Below are 17,248 nucleotides of genomic sequence, written 5' to 3'. Positions count from 1 at the left end.
CTCTGACACGCCCACCTTGTTCGAGCGAAAGGGGCATGCGCGCGCATTCACTTCCTTCGCGGCTCGTGCTTCTCTCTTCTCTGTGTGTGTTGATAGCGGCTTTTGCTTCCACACGTGCAATCATTCCTATGTGAATCTCTTTCTGTTTGGAGCCGCTTTTAAACTTTTCCTGCGCCGTCACAACAGGTAAATCAGCCGTCGGTGTTAGGCGTTTGATTTTCCCCGCAGCTGCGCAGCAGCTCGCGCGGGGGCAGAGGTTACCGCTGGAAGTTTAGCCGGGTTTAGCATGGTGGTATTAGCTAGCCGCTGCGCCTACTTTTTGTTGTGGTGTTGCTAACGTTAGCCAGCTAGCACCCGCAGCTAGTAGGGACAGGGTAATGTAAAATGTAACGTGAACATAAAAAAATGTGACGCTTCTTTCTCCTGTTGTCTTCCCTCCAGGTGTAAAGCCATAGAAACGGACCACCATGGGGGCATATCTGTCTCAGCCTAGCACCACCAAGACCTCTTCAGATGGCGGCAACAGCAACATGAGCTACGGTTTCTCTGCCATGCAGGGCTGGCGGGTCTCCATGGAGGTGAGGCGGAAAATGAATAAACGCATCAGAGACAGTGGTGTTGCTGCTGTGTTTGCCAAATGAAACGAAGCGAAAAACATTTTACTGGGTTATAAATGAGAACTGCAAGACATTTCTGTTTTGTTTGTTTGCTTGCTTGCGCGGAGCTCAAAACCTCTAACCTTCTTGCTGGGTCATCCAAATTAAGCTTATACATATTTTAGCTCCACTCTCCACTTTGATTGCCCAAGAGTCCCATCTCTGCTTTTTGTGGATGATGTGGTTCTGTTAGCTTCATCAGGTGGTCATCTCTAGGAATGGGAAATAGCGCCATTGAGTCTGAGGCCATGGTTCATAGGCAGAAATGTGTGGAGAGTCAGGGACAATTTGCTGCCCCAGGTGGAGGAGTTTAAGTATCTCAGGATTTTGTTCACAAGTTAGAGGACAGGGGACCAGATCATCAACAGATGGATTGGGACAGAGGCTGCAGTGATGAAACCTGAGTTTAAAAGTTAAACTGTTGATTTACTGTTTAATCGGTGTCCCCTCATGACCATTCCCTGGATAGATTGATAGATATTATCTTATCTACCTTTTAATTATTTCATTCTAGTTGGGACTTCCTATGGCGCTGTTAACATATTTGCTTTGCAACAACTCTCAGTTACTTTACTTTCTGTAACCGCTCCACCTCATTATCAGCACGTGCAAATAAATCTGTAATTGCTTCATGGAATTTGCAGATGAAAATGCTCCCTGGACTGAGGTTGTTCTTATTTTAAGTGGGTTTTTTGTTTTGTTTTGGGGGTTTGTTTTTTTTTAAAGAAAAGAAACTTTGTTGCTTAACAAATATAAAATACATTGGTCTCACCTAAATTTCATGTTCACTGTGATTTTGATTTTTATCCCCATCTTTCTTTGTCACAGGATGCTCACAACAGTATCCCAGACTTCGATGAGGATACTGCCATGTTTGCCGTGTATGATGGACACGGAGGTAACGCACTGATTTGAAGTTTGTTTGTTTGTTTGCACATCAGAGTACTATGTGCACACACTTCAGTTCATTTATATTACTTATTTTCCATTTTAGGTGAAGAGGTAGCGCTGTACTGTTCAAAGTACCTTCCTGACATCATCAAGGAGCAGAAAGCCTACAAAGATGGCAAACTTCAAAAGGTGAGATGCATCAAGAAATGTTTGCAGGACTTAAATGAGTTTGAAGAAAAATGCCCATGACCACATGCTGCTTGGCTGTGGTATACTTAAAGCCATATTAGAAACGGTGTATTATGAGGGCATGGTTGCCTCTTCTCTGCTCTTACAGTATCAACATGTTTGAATTTCGTTTTCCAGGCACTGGAGGATGCCTTCTTGGCCATCGACGGCAGGATAACCACAGAGGAAGTCATTAAAGAGCTTGTCCAGATCGCTGGACGGCCCACCGAGGAGCCACCCACTGAAAAGGTGGCAGAGGAGGACGATTGTGAGTACACCACTGCTTGTGACATTTCATGTGGATTCTAGTGTCAGTGAACACATAATAAATGCTTATCCTTTTTGAATGATAATGCAGAATTGTTAGTATATGACATAAATTACAATATAATAAACCAGGAACAATGTTATTCTTACCATAGATAAAATCTGTCCGAGCCTGAAGTTACACAACAGAAAAATTGATGTCTACACTCACATTTCGCGGTGTGCTCCTGCTAAGTGTATAAGGGCTTACAGCTGTCCCACAGTCACAGTTTCATACTGTAATATTTTATCTTTGACATTTGTTTTGCGCTTCTCCCGTTCCCGGTGAATTCCACTATCACTCACTTCTCTATTCCAGCCCACTTGTGCAATCAATATTCAGCAATCACATACATTATAGGCTTAGTCGGGGTCTTGGAGTACTGCACGGGAGCGCATCTTGAGTGGGTGAAAACCCCTCTCCTCCTTTGCAGGGCTGAAACTTTTAATTAATGGTATGTTCACAACAAACGCAAAGTGAAGTTTTAACTCTCACTACTTAAAACGTGTGCCTCCAGCAGCCAATGTAGTGGGAGGACTGCAGCTGATAGCTAGTTACACTTTAGACTTTGTTTATAATCACACTGAGCAAAAATGTTACATTTGATGTGAACGCATCATAACATATCTATCACATCTTCATAAGTAGTACGTTGCTTTGCTTCAAGTGCTCACTTGCAAGTTGAGACTTGTGTGTTTCGTGTCATCAGCAGTAACTTTCCACGTCAAGGCCTTAAATCGCTTAATGTCATTATCTCTGGTCACTACTGTTCACATCCTGTTTGGATCCCTCTTTAGACAAAAGCACTTGAAAAAGGAGAAGCAGCAATCTGGAAATTTAGGGAAAAAAGGTTAAATAAAATCAAAGGAATGCAACGTGTGCTTTGCTGCAAGCCAAGATTATTCTGTGTTTTAAAAATAGGTTAATTATTTTTTGGACAGTGATTTATGGTCCCCTCTAAAAAGCACAAGTTTGAAAGACATTTGGTGCTTTAAGTTCCCCGAGTGCAAAGAAAGTTGTTTTTTCTTTGCTTATTTTGTCATTTGTCACAAAATGCTCTCCGGTTTCTGCCATGTTGTGCTTTTTTGAATTCTCACTCATGCCTACAGCTGTGCAGACAGATGACATCATTTAAGTCTTTGAGGATTTAGTGCTTATAGACCTTGAGGTGGTCATTACGATTGGGCCCATATGAAAGATGAAGGTCATGTGCAAGTGTACTTGTGCCTGGATTTGTGTTTATGCGATTATAATTTTATTGTCACTTCAACAACTTAATGTTTTAACCGTAAACTTTTGGCACAACAGCATTCATCTTGTTTTGTTTGCCCTTCTGTATTTATTCAAAGTGCATTGACTGTAACTACTCAAATGATCACCAGCAATAAAAATCAAACCAAAAAATTTGTGGGAATACAGCAAGTAAATTATATGCTTAGAGTGCGTGCACTATTTGTAGCTTGAATCTCTGACGTCAAATGATAATACAAGTAATTCTGTTTTCTTTTCCTTTTCTCAGTGGACACAGAGGAGGCAGCTTTGCTCCACGAGGAGGCCACGATGACTATAGAGGAGCTGCTGGTACGATACGGCCAAAACCGCAATGCTATCAAACATGCGGCCGCCATGAGGTACATCATTAAAGTTGTTATGATTTATGTGTGAAGTTTTCACCTGAAGAAAGTAGAAATTAAAAAAAAATAGAAATGTTACTGCAAGAGGTCATGTCATGCAAGTTAATCGATACTGGTGTCAGATATCTCACAATTGTTCTCCTCTTGCCACCTTTTCAGCGGGTCAGAAATTCATGATATCCAACAGTCTGGATGGTTCAGCTACTTGTTTCATGTTGGTCGGCACAATTAGAAGCTGCAAGAATGAATTTTGTTTTGTTTTAAATCTTAGTGTTTCAGCTAAGAAGGGCTCCAGTTCGCAGCCTGAGTCCTCAGGAGATAAGGGGGACGGTTTGGAGGAGCAGAAGAAAGAGGGGCTAAATGGAGAAGTGGAGGAAAGCAATGAGGAAACAAAGGAAGGCGAAGGAGCAGCGTGCGGGTCTAAGCTACGAGCCTGTCGGCGAAGAGGAGGTGGCGAAGGCAGTGGCTCAGGTACAGAGATGTTCAGTCGGTCTATTGCAGAAATTCTAGAACTGCAGATCCAATTTTAACATGTTAAATGCATATGAGTGTCTGTGTTTTCACTCAGTGTTAAGCACACATGGATTTTGCAGTTGTATCAGCCATATAAGTATATTGGACAACTTAATTGTGTTGGGGTTTTTTTAATTGTTTTTTTTTTTTCTTTTTTGTTAGCCCTTCTAGCCTTATGACCATTGAGCTTATGTCATAGCAACATGTCCATCCTTTCGTCTACAAATCACAAATATCACTAATTTGAGCAACTTTTTCAGAGTGTTTCTTCTTGCTGCTTTTAGCCTTTTCTGATCTCTTCTTTCACACCCTGAGTCTGACACAGAGCCACAGTGTACCGTCACCTCAGTATCCTCCATTTTTGTTTGTGTTGCATACAAATTACATCACAGGACTTTCGGGCCACCTTGCTGGAACCATCCCACACACATTTAGGTGGTGCTCTTTGTATTCCAAAATGACCGAAACAGAGTAAAGTAGAATATCAAGCTGACTAGATGCTGGTGGAAAACAGGCATTGGACTGTAGCTGGTGGTGGGCCTCCTTCACCAGAAATCTGCTGAGGTCATTGTAATCAGAACGTGCCGCGTGAACAAAGATGTCGGTTCCCAGCTGCAGTCTAGTCTGCTCAAAAGTAGATGTATCAGTCAGTGCTCTCTCAGTGTATTTATTTTCACTCTCTTATACATTTTTCTTTTCTCGTTCCTACAGCTGACAGTGGAGCTGATTCAGGAAGCTCCAATGGTGAGGAAAAGGCCAGTAAAGCAGAAGGAGATGCAGGCCCTTCCTGCTCCTCTTCATCCTCAAAGGCTTCAGGAGATTCGAAGTCCAGGTTTTTTGATGATAGCGAGTCTGAAGGAGAGGAGGAGGAGGCTAGTGAGGAAGAGGTGAGACTAAGGGAGTAGAATATTGGAATTTTTTGGGCTGTGAAACTTTACTCTGAAACGCCAGTGTAATCACTGTTTTAACTCAGGATGTCAGTGAAGATGAAGATGGTGACAGCAGTGAGCTGGAAGAAGAGGAGGATACAGAAGAGGGAGAAGAAGACTCTGAGGATGAAGAGGAGGAGGAAATGTGTCTACCTGGAATGGATGGCAAAGAAGAGGTGTGTTGTAAAGACTTAAGTTTTATTTTTGCTGTTTGATGTATTTTTTTTATTGGTTTTATTAAACCAAAAATGAGGTTTGTTTTCAACAAATGGTCATTTGTACATCTTGTTAAGTGGAAGAAATTTTGATGACTGCCTCAAGCCTTGGTTATACTCTGTTGCAGACACGGACAGCTAGAGACCCGGCAGCTTATCAGTCATTCTTGTTATACTTGTTTGAAGTCTGCCGCCTGGGGCACGTGGATAGTTGGTGCATTGTAATGTTAATTCTCTTGGTCACAGAAAACAGACCGAAAGCTGGACATCCATGTCTGATGGCAAAAATTACGTATCACATGCCTGAGTGGACATGACACAGACCATTTGATTTGAATCAAATCAAATAGTCTCATTCATATGAAAGACGGTGGTTCGGTTACATCGTTATAAGCCCTCGTAGTTTTGGCAGCGTGTTACAGCTCACGTGTTTGTGTTTACAGCCTGGCTCAGACAGCGGAACCACGGCCGTCGTGGCTCTGATCCGAGGGAAACAGCTGATTGTGGCCAATGCTGGAGACTCTCGCTGCGTGGTGTCTGAACGCGGTAGGTCCAAACTATCTGATTCAAGCACTGAGTTATAAAACAGTTGTCAAAGCTGAGGGTTTCTGGCATAGTAGTGACTCTCCCCACTGCTAATGTGCAGCATACAGTATGTTTATATTGTGTGTTATGTAAGAAATAGGACCCAGGATTTCTCCAGTGCCACGATAAAGATTGAAAACCTCTTAGCTAAATCAGTTGTTGTGGTACCTCCTCCAGCAGCAGGAACCTTGACCTTGCTTCTCTTATTTATTCTCTGATGTTTTACTGAACAGTTTGTTGAAGGATCAGACTTGGAGTAAAGGTGGATTTCTGCACAGTCTTTATCTAATTTGTGAGCACTCTGTTTCTGTGTGACTGCAGGCAAAGCTGTTGACATGTCCTACGACCACAAGCCAGAGGACGAGGTGGAGTTAGCTCGCATCAAAAACGCTGGAGGGAAGGTGACGATGGATGGGCGTGTCAATGGTGGACTGAACCTTTCCAGAGCCATTGGTAGGTGACTCTGAAACCTTCAGATTATTAATATTCGGGTTCTTGGAATCACTCTTATTCATTTTCTTTTGAATATAGTAGCAGTTCTTCATTGATGTCCAGTGTTTGCATGTTCTCAACTGCAGTGACCAAACTTAGTCTGAACTCTGACTCTCAGGTGACCACTTCTATAAGAGGAACAAGTCTCTGCCACCAGAGGAGCAGATGATTTCTGCAATGCCCGATGTTAAAGTTCTGACACTTAACGAGGACCACGACTTTATGGTTATTGCGTGCGACGGCATCTGGTGAGTGTAAATGGTTATTTGCCCCATTACCGGTAACTAATTTCAGGGGTGTTAGTAAAATGATGTCCAAAACTGGAGCTAGTCAAATAATTTTGTAATTTGAGACAAAAAAAAAACGGACACCAAAGTTACCATGTTTTGATTCAGCTGTTTAAATCCCGTTTGTGCTTCTGTGTGTTTGCAGGAATGTGTTGAGCAGTCAGGAGGTGGTGGACTTCATCAGCGAGAAGATCAAACCAGACCAGAATGGCAAAACCAGAGCACTTTCCTCGATTGTGGAAGAGGTGAGCATGAAGGAAAAACTCAGATTTTATATTGAAGTACAGTGTAGTCATCAGGGATTAAACAATGCTCTACTCAGCAGCAGGGCAAAAACTAAATGGATAAGCGATAGATATACAGTTTTTGTAAACAATTAGATCTAAGAGTAGAGCATTAGAACTAATCACATAGCATTTGCTCTTAGAACTATTAGTTCTTCTGCCACACAGAGATAAGATTGTGGAAATTTAATCCATGCAGTAGCTTAAAAAACACTTGTGCAGTTCTCAGAAGGCAACATTGTGTACAGTCATGTGAAACAGTTTTCACGGGACTCGGTTCTTCACAGTTCCACAAAGTACATCCCGTGATTCAGGAACTGTTACAAACACCTTCAGCAGCAGGAACTTGGAAGTAATTATTTTCTGAACGATTCGTCTCTCACATCATTTTAGAGCAATTTATGCTCGCTCCTCTTTAAAATGCTGCTTCAGTTCATAGAGATTTGTTCATGCACAGCTCTTTTAAGGTCCTGCCACAACATTTTAAACAGATTGGGCTCCTTTTTCGATTTGCTGCTGTGCTTGGGTTCATTGTCCTGGCCTCACATCTGGCTCTAGAATACTCTGGTATGCAGAAAAGTTCATGGTTGTCTCAGTGACTAGAAGGTGTTCAGGTCCTGTGGCTCCAAAACAGCCCAAATCCTCACCCCTCCACCACCGTGCTTAATAGTTAATGTGAGGTGTTTGTGCTGATATTTTCACCGAATGTGGTGCTGCGCATCCCCTCCAAACATCTCCACTTATCTTGTCTGTCCAATTGATATTGTTCCAGAAATCTTGAGGTTTGTTCAGACGCACCTTTCCAAACCTAAGCCATGCTACCATAGAGAGAAGACGCTTTGTCCTGACAGCCCAACCAAACCTGTTCCAATTCCAATTGTGCTGTCATGAACTTTAATATTTAACATGCTAAGTGAGGCCTGTAGTGTCTGAGATGTAGCTATTGGGGTTTTTATCCCTCAGCTGTAAAAGGCTGATGGGGTATTGCTGTCACCCCAGTTTGTGAATGAGTTCGAATCTCAGTGACCTTGACCTCAAGGTCAGAGGCCAAGTTTTCTGAAAATCTTGTGAATGCAATAACTTGAGAACAAGGTTATGTATTTTCATATCAGTGCCATAGATGTGTCTACTGGGAGGCTGAGGGGTAGCATTGGCCATCGCCAGTATTTCAGGCTCTGTCATCATGTGACAAAGTACTGCGTATCGCCTGCCTGCTACCAACACACCATCATGCCAGCTTAATAAATTTTTTCACATCCATCCATGTCGCGTCAGGGTTCTGTCTCGTCAGTGACAGGGAGTTGGAAATAAGTATGGCCTACGATATTCCTGTGAAAGAGCGCACCTTTCAGGAACAAACCTATAACCGCTCACCCTTGTCATTATCATCCTCATGCATGCAGGGGTTAAACTGATCTATAATGTGGCATTTGTACAATGTTCGATCTCTTCCTTTTAATTGATAATTTATTCTTAGACTAGTCTTTTTCTTCACATTTAAGTGACAAGTAAATTAGTTACCAGGAAAATCACAAGTAATCACTGTTGTCTGTCTTACTGCCTTAATTGCCTAAAAAATATTGTCCAAGGTCTCAGTCTTCAATTTCAAGTTTCACATGTCCTCCTGACAGCTGTTGGACCACTGTTTGGCCCCCGACACATCTGGAGATGGGACAGGATGTGATAACATGACTTGCGTCATAGTCACCTTCCAGGCACACCCGTCTTCCACAGATTCGGACGACACAAAGAAGAGGAAGCATGCAGAGGGAGAAGGGACTGAGCAGGAGGAGAATGGAAATGACAGCAAAAAGGCAAAAAGTGACTAAAGAGGAGACGAGAGAAACTGTCCCAGACGGAGCAGCTGGTCCCATGCTACCCCAGACACAACACAGAGACACATTCTGTTCAAAATTAAATCCTGACCTCACAAACGTCATTTCACCCTGAAGCAGACATTAGAAAAGCTCTGCCGAACTGAGACCATGAGAAGTTCGTTTTTTTTCCTGTGCTCTGTTCTTGGTGGATTTTCAATTAAGACACACCCTGCAGTAGTTTCTTTTGATTGATTCAGCTGGAAAGAGATTCTTAAATTCACAAAAGGCACACACGAAATACCACATCATTTTCCAACCAGTAGGATGCTGCAGGGGGGGAACCAGTCTAAAGAGTCAGATGTGTAGATCCCTGCAGACAAATGCGGCACTGTTGTTTTTTTTGTTTTGTTTTTTAAATCACTTTTCACGTAGCAGGTTGTTTTGGTAAAATTTTGATCAGTTTGTGAAGTTATGAGTCTAATTCATGTTCACGTGTGTGACACATGCACTTCCATTGTGGCTTTGCAGTGTAAATTTTGCCGTTTTAGACTCAGATGTTGCCAACCATGAATTCTTGTTTCACATCCTCTTCAGACACACTGAACCCAGAGTGCTGGAATGGATGCTGGTTGCTACGCTGTAACTGTATAAGAATGAATTGAACGAGAGGACTCCCAAAGTGAAGCTTCAGGATGCAGTGAGAATGGATGTGCTGGTTTAGCTCTGTCAGTTTGTGTAGCTCTGCCCATCAGGATGAGGACCACACAGACTCTTGTCCAGTTGCTCTAATTTGCCATTTATATTTTTCTCCCTTTAGCACTCTTTCACAAGTAAGGATAAAGATATATATATTTTTTAATTTCAGTCTTGCTGCTGATGCAACAGCCCAACACCTCACCTTATCTTGCCTTTCTTCATTCCTGGTTTTGTGTTTTGGTTCATTTCAATTCTGTTTCCAGCCAGGGTTTTTGAGCTTGTGTGCTTTCCATCAGTAAGATTTGATAGCAGGGGAACCGAGGCCTTTAATGTCCATCCAGAGAGAAGTGGCGATTAGAGCCCGGGACCTATCTTCACCTCAGCTACTCGCACGCCGCCTGTCTCATTCCCACTATAACTAATTTTTAAGGATATCTTTAGGATGCGTTTTAAGTAAAAAGTATTTCCACTCAGCTGTTTGTTTTTTCATTTATGATAATCAGTCCTCTGGCAGTTTTTCTAACAATTAAAAAAATTAAAGTCTTTTTGTGAGCACACTCTGAAATCTCCTTGACGCTGGACTGGGGGAAGGATGCACAAGGTTTTTTTTCCTGAGTGGAAATACAAATTGAGGTTAAGAAAACGGTGTAGACTTTTTTTTTTTTTTCCCCAGTCTCATTTAAGACATCGTGTGACTGTAAAGTTGTTTCCAGTGTCCTATCTCGTCACCATGCCCTTTTTTCTGTACATAGTTTTTTTTTCAATACTTGTAATTGAAGAAATGGAAAATGCTTTTTCTTTGTAATTGTGAGTCGGTGTGACATTTTGGTGCATACTCTTTTGACACCAGTATGTAAGTACATACAAATACATTTTTTTAAATAATCAACCGTATTTGTGTGTGTGCGCCTGTTATTTATTGTTAAAACCAGATTCATGTTTGTTTGGGTTTTTGTTTTTTTGGGGTTTTTTCCAAACATTTAAGGTGGTCAAGCTGAGGTCACTGGAAATATTTGTGGGTTTTTGGTTTTCATTAATTTCAGGTAGTCCTTTTTAATTCAATTCAATTTTATTTATATAGCGCCAAATCACAACAAAAGTCGCCTCAAGGCGCTTCATAGATACAGAGAAAAACCCAACAATCATATGACCCCCCTATGACCAAGCACTTTGGCGACAGTGGGAAGGAAAAATTCCCTTTTAACAGGAAGAAACCTCCAGCAGAACCAGGCTCAGGGAGGGGCGGCCATCTGCTGCAACCGGTTGGGGTGAGAGAAGGAAGACAGGATAAAGACATGCTGTGGAAGAGAAACAGAGGTTAATAACAGATATGATTCAATGCAGAGAGGTCTGTTAATACATAGTGAGTGAGAAAGGTGACTGGAAAGGAAAAACTCAGTGCATCATGGGAATCCCCGGCAGCCTACGTCTATTGCAGCATAACTAAGGGAGGATTCAGGGTCACCTGGTCCAGCCCTAACTATATGCTTTAGCAAAAAGGAAAGTTTTAAGCCTAATCTTAAAAGTAGAGATAGTGTCTGTCTCCTGAATCCAAACTGGAAGCTGGTTCCACAGAAGAGGGGCCTGAAAACTGAAGGCTCTCCCTCCCATTCTACTTTTAAATACTGTAGGAACAACAAGTAGGCCTGCAGAGCGAGAGCGAAGTGCTCTAATAGGGTGATATGGTACTACAAGGTCATTAAGATAAGATGGGGCCTGATTATTTAAGACCTTGTATGTGAGGAGCAGGATTTTGAATTCAATTCTGGATTTAACAGGAAGCCAAAACAGGAGAAATATGCTCTCTCTTTCTAGTCCCTGTCAGGACTCTTGCTGCAGCATTTTGGATTAATTGAAGGCCTTCGGGGAATTTTTAGGACATCCTGATAGTAATGAATTACAGTAGTCCAGCCTGGAAGTAATAAATGCATGAACTAGTTTTTCAGCGTCACTCTGAGACAGGATATTTCTAATTTTAGAGATGTTGCGCAAATGGAAGAACGCTGTTCTAATCGCTCTAATAGGATATTATGGTCAACAGTATCGAATGCTGCACTAAGGTCTAGCAGGACAAGCACAGAGATGAGTCCACTGTCAGAGGCCATAAGAAGATCATTTGTAACCTTCACTAAAGCTGTTTCTGTGCTGTGATGAACTCTGAAACCTGACTGAAACTCTTCAAATAAGCCATTCCTCTGCAGATGATTTGTTAGCTGTTTGACAACTTCAAGGATTTTTGATATGAAAGGAAGGTTGGAGATTGGCCTATAATTAGCTAAGACTGCTGGGTCTAGAGATGGCTTTTTGAGTAATGGTTTAACTACAGCCAGCTTGAAGGCCTGTGGTACATAGCCGATTATTAGAGATAGGTTGATCATATTTAAGATCGAAGAATTAATTAATGGCAGGACTTCTTTGAGCAGTTTTGTAGGAATGGGGTCTAAAAGACACGTTGATGGTTTGGAGGAAGTAATTATTGAAGTTAACTCAGAAAGATCAATTGGAGAAAAAGAGTCTAACTTAACATCAACGGTACTAAGAGTAGCTGTAGATAATATTACATCTGTGGGATGATTACTGGTAATTTTTTTTTTGTCTAATGATTAAAATTTTATTTGTGAAGAAGTTCATGAAGTCATTACTAGTTAACGTTAAAGGGATTGTTGGCTCAACAGAGCTCTGACCTTTTGTCAGCCTGGCTACAGTGCTGAAGAGAAACCTGGGGTTGTTCTTATTTTCTTCAATCAGTGATGAATAGTAAGATGTTCTGGCTTTGCGGAGGGCTTTCTTATAAAGCAGCAAACTATTTCTCCAGGCTAAATGATGATCCTCTAAATTTGTGACACGCCATTTCCTCTCCAGATTACGAGTCATCTGCTTTAGGGTACGTGTTTAAGAATTATACCACGGAGTCAGGTACTTCTGATTAGAGACCTTAGTTTTCACAGGAGCTACAGTATCCAGAGTCGGTAAAATTATTAACAAGATTTTTAGATTATGAACCCATAGTGCCATGCAGCCATCCTGCACTAAAGTATTTACTGCATACAATGTAAAAATAATTGGACCCATTGCTTCAGCCCCTGCAATCAGCGTTTTAGTAAGTTCTTAAATTCACAAAAGGCACACACTAAATACCCAAATGCTTTAATTCTTAAATTATCCATATAGAAGCTGAACAGAGAAAAATCTTTTTTTGCTACCAGTTAGAAATATCCAGTTGTGGAGGTACCAGTCTTAAAGGTAATTCTCAGAAAGTCCTGCAGATGGCAGCAGACAATAGACTTGATTTGATACAGAGGTACCAGGACACTAATAGGAACACCTTTTTATTATTGGGTTGGCCACTCTTTTGCCTTTAATTCTTTATCACACAGAACTAACAAGGTGCTAGAAACATTCCTCAGATCTATATTGTCCTTATGGTCCATATTGATTTGACAGCATCATACGCGTATCACCTGTCCGTCGTGTGAATTTCCTGTTCCACCACATCCTAGAGGTGCTCTATTGTGATGTTTAAGAAACCAGTTTGAGATGACTGGCACTTTGTGACATCAGTAGTCATCAGAAGATGTTAAAATGATGCTCAGTTGGTATTAAGGAGCTCAAAGTATGCCAAGAAAATATCCCACACGCTGTTAGACCACCAGCAGCCTGAACTGTTGATTAAGGCAGGATGCACGTTGTTTACACCAAATCCTGACCCTCCATGTGAATGTCACAGCAGAAATTGAGACTCATCAGACCAGGCAACATTTTTTTCAACCTTATTGTCCAGTTTTGGTGAAGCTGTGTGAATTGTAGCCTCAGTTGTCAGGAATAGCACCTAGTGTGGGTTATTGTAGACCATCTGCTTCAAGGGTCGACGTGTTGTTACAAGTGGTTATTTGAGTTACTGTTGCCTTCCTATCAGCTCGAAGTGGTCTGACCATTCTCTGACCTCTGACATCAACAATACTTTTTCACCCAGAGAACTGCTGCTCACTGGACTTTTCTTCTCTTTTCTTCTAGACCATTCTCTGTAAACCGTAGAGATAGTTGAGTGGAAAAATCCCTGTTAAAAGTCGCTCAGTTTCTCTTTCTTCCCCATTCGGATGTTCGATTTGAACTTTAGCAGGTCGTTTACCACATCTGCACTGTGTTTCTGCCATGTGATAAAGTTAAAAGACAATGTAGTGTATATAAATCTATGTTCCATGAAGGGCAAAGAGGCAGGGGGTTTCATGCCCTGCTGATGTTCGTGGACTTTAACCAGGTGGAACAACTAATCATGTAGATCACATTCTCTGTATTGAATGAAAAACCCTTCATACAGTTTGTCCTTCGTCCATAGTACACAGTTCCAGGCCTTCTATGGAAGACAAAATGTGTTATACTTTAAACCCCCACAGGAACAGCAAAGCAAAGGAGGACAGACTTGACTCCTCGCTAGCCTCGGGGCTTCTCTGTTCCTGCCTCGTCATTGGTCGAAGCCCTTCAGTTCTGGTGGCTGTGCAGCTCCCCGAGGATCATAGTTGCTGCAGGAACAATAGAAAGCAAGAGAGGAAACACACACTGTCCTTGGAATCTAAAAATGTTTTTGCAGACACAAATACACGCGATTTCTCCGGGTCTTTACCAGGCAGGATGTTTTTTGTTCTGGTAGTCCAGATTAGCACTGTGCTGTGTGTACAGAGAGTGCGTGCAAAGTTTATTAGTTTGTGTGTGTGTGTGTGGGGGGGGGGGTATCATTATTGGACTAAAGGACAGAAATACAGACCGAAACACACAAGATTTTGTGTCTCTATCAGTGTGAATGTGACTTTTGTTGTTGCTTCTGAAAACCAGTCCCATAATTTCCAGGATTTTCTGCACAAGATTTTATGTTTTGGCAGTTTCTCAAATACTCAGGCCACTGTCCAAAGCTGCTGCTAGTTTTTTCTTCCCTGCTTTAGGTGTAAAAAAGTTTCTTTAAAGGCTACGGCCATGGAGCTCAATGGTGGCCTTGTCCAGCTGTGTGCGTGCTGGGGGAGCTGTTTCTGTCTGTAGACTCTTAAACTTGACTGATGACTGTGGAAGAGAACCACAGGAGACCTGCAATTGTACATATAGAACCGTGCGTTCGTGTGTGTGTCTGTGTGTGTGTAGTCTAGCCAACAGGTCCTATATAGAAAGCTAGACCACAATAGCAGGTTGTAGCCAGACACTGTAGGCATTCATCTAGACTTGCACAGTCGTTTTCGATCTCATGCTCTAAAACTGCATTGGCCTTGTTGCCCTCACGCTGTAGAGTTTAGCTGTTTCCCAGCAAACACACACACACAGACACACACATTCCAGTGGTCACAGTAGTGCAATTAAAATATGGGCAGCGACCAAAAACGGTTAACTGCAAGGTCTTTTTAAAGGCAGACACTTCTAATCTGCATTCGTGTCCCTGTGCATTGATGCTACACATGATAGAGGATGATTAAAACTACATAATAACAGCCCCATAAGGACCCTTTTTGATGGGTGTTTTAGCAGAGCCTGTGTAGCTCAGATCTTGATTGTCCATTTGTCATTTCACCCTGGTATGTCTACCAGAAGATTGTGGCATGTGTACAGTGTGGGTGCATTGGTGTCTGCGCTTGTAAACTTTCATTCCAGTTTCACCACTGGCTAGCTGTGAACAGGAAGCCAAGTGCATATGTCTTCCATGCCACTTATAGCCTCTCATCCTGTAAAACCCATGTGGCCCAGATACGGGATCCTCCACAAGCTGGTAGATGGTAAATTTCAATTTAATTTATATATCACCAAATCACAACAACTGTCACCTAAAAGCACTTTATACTGCAAGGTAAAGACCCCACAATAATGCAGAGACAACCCCACCAAGCGACAGTGAGGGGAAAAACTCATTTTTAACAGGAAGAAAACTCCTGCAGAACCAAGCTCAGTGAGGGGCGGTCATCTGCTGAGACCGGTTAGGGGTAAGGAGTTCAATCTGTGAACTCTTCAATTTTTAGTTTGACGTCACTCTTTTGTCAGCACCTCTTTTCTGTGAAAAGGTTATTTGAAAAACCTGAACCAACAAAGCCAAAAATTTCCCCAGGAAGACTAAAACCAGAGCTAAACGAGAGGGTGTTACATTCATGTGCATTTTTTTGTTTGTGTAAATTATGTAATAAATAAAGGGCACACAAAAAGTCCACAAATTGACCTCTGAAGACGTATGTCCACCACAAATCACAGGACTGTCCTATCAGCATGAGCGTAGCTGATAACGCAGACACACACATATGTCACAGTCAGCTGTTCTTTTGCAGGAAGTACCAGCGTGTCAGTTCCAGATACATCCTCTGTGAGTGTTTGTGTGTTTTCAGCCTAAGCACATTGAACAAACTGATAGTAAAAAGAACTCCTCACATCCTTTTTTTCCTTTTCTTTTCCTCTTGTCCCTTTCACCTCCCTTTTTTCCATTTTCTCCTCCACCCACTCCTACTTCCTGTCACCTCTTCACTCCACTTCCTCTTTTTTCCCTTCCTCCCTGTCTTCTGATCTTTCCTCTTCACTGTGATAACTTTGTCTCATGTCCCGTTCGCTCCCTTCCTGTTCTCGTGTTCAGTTTTCACAGATTTCAACAGATTTGTAGACTTGTAGCACAGCACGGGTTAATTTGTAGGTTTCATTAACCTCTAACTTATATTCCATATTCTGTATTCCCAAGGCCTTACCACAGTGGACAGCATCAGATGCCCTTACTGAAACAACCCTAGTGTAAAGCTAATTTAAATATACGAAAGATAAGAAAGATGTTTGTACTGCAACCCTCAAATAAAATCACCAAATCACCAACACAATGATTTCACTCTCAGTAATTTCCTTTAAGATACTTTATGTTAGATATTAAATGTTTTAAACTGTTTATCTGTAGATGATTTAAATATTAAAAAATTAGAAGCAAAACGTGATCAAGTGACACTCAAATGAAATAAAGTGATTAGAAAGGTCAGTGAGTTTAATTTCACTAGCCACACCAAGGCTAGAAGAAGAAATCACTTAAACAGAACCAGTGTGACAAAAAGAAGCAGGCTAAAAGATCTCAACACGTAACACATCATGTCACGATCTAAAGAAACTCGAAGGACAGATGAGAAACAAAATCAATTATATCTACCAGTCTTACAAAGCCATTTCTGAGGCTACAGTTTTTTCTGTCCAAAAAAAGAAAAAACTTGGAATGAGGGTGAAAATTCCCAGGATTCCCCAACCCACCAAAATTAATCCAAGAATGGATCGTCATCTAAAGACCTGTAGGCCTCACTTGCCTCATTTAAGGTCAGAGTTCATGATTCAACAATAAGAAAGAGACTGGGCAAAAATGGCATCCATGAGAGAGCTCAAAGGAGGAAAACACGCTGACCACAAAGAAAAATATGACTTGTCTCACATTTGCCTGAAGACCTTTTGATGATCAAAAAAATTTGAAAATAATTCTGTGGCTCTTTTTGAAAGGTTTGAATCCTCTTACATCTGACATATAACTAACACAGCATTTCCTAAAAAGAAAACATCATACCAACAGTTAAAGAATGGTCACGGTAGTGTGATGGTCTGCGGTGTATATGGTGGAACCATAAATTTTGCTCTCTACCAGAAAATCCTGAAGGAGAATGTCCGGCCATCAGTAGCACAATGATCCAAAACACAGTCCATCGCTGAATGGCTTTAAAAAACAACAACAATA

At 41.6% G+C, this 17,248-nt stretch overlaps 1 protein-coding gene across 1 annotated transcript; it reads left to right on the top strand.

Annotated features, from left to right (window-relative positions):
• The first annotated feature begins 7 nt into the window (after positions 1 to 7).
• On the top strand, positions 8 to 10,428 carry ppm1g (protein phosphatase, Mg2+/Mn2+ dependent, 1G). Its single transcript, XM_082522217.1, has 14 exons — positions 8 to 186; positions 442 to 578; positions 1,485 to 1,554; positions 1,651 to 1,736; positions 1,914 to 2,043; positions 3,602 to 3,713; positions 3,988 to 4,187; positions 4,941 to 5,116; positions 5,203 to 5,334; positions 5,817 to 5,919; positions 6,280 to 6,411; positions 6,569 to 6,698; positions 6,883 to 6,982; positions 8,653 to 10,428. The coding sequence occupies exons 2-14, from the start codon at positions 468 to 470 to the stop codon at positions 8,848 to 8,850; spliced, it is 1,680 nt and encodes a 559-aa protein (XP_082378343.1). The 5' UTR covers positions 8 to 186; positions 442 to 467; the 3' UTR covers positions 8,851 to 10,428.
• Positions 10,429 to 17,248: the final 6,820 nt, after the last annotated feature.

This window comes from Aulonocara stuartgranti (assembly GCF_965226115.1).
Source record: "Aulonocara stuartgranti genome assembly, chromosome: 1".
In the NCBI taxonomy this organism is placed as follows: Eukaryota; Metazoa; Chordata; class Actinopteri; order Cichliformes; family Cichlidae; genus Aulonocara; species Aulonocara stuartgranti.
The sequence above is the reverse complement of the archived record's forward strand: the minus strand, read 5'-3'. Positions and strand labels throughout refer to the sequence as shown.

What these genes read in the sequence shown, in the direction of transcription:
- ppm1g (XM_082522217.1), top strand. Translation starts at nt 468, where the DNA reads ATGGGGGCATATCTGTCTCAGCCTAGCACCACCAAGACCTCTTCAGAT. An exon ending in GCTGGCGGGTCTCCATGGAG is followed by an intron (nt 579 to 1,484) that starts GTGAGGCGGAAA and finishes TCTTTGTCACAG; the next exon opens with GATGCTCACAACAGTATCCC. An exon ending in AAGATGGCAAACTTCAAAAG is followed by an intron (nt 1,737 to 1,913) that starts GTGAGATGCATC and finishes TTCGTTTTCCAG; the next exon opens with GCACTGGAGGATGCCTTCTT.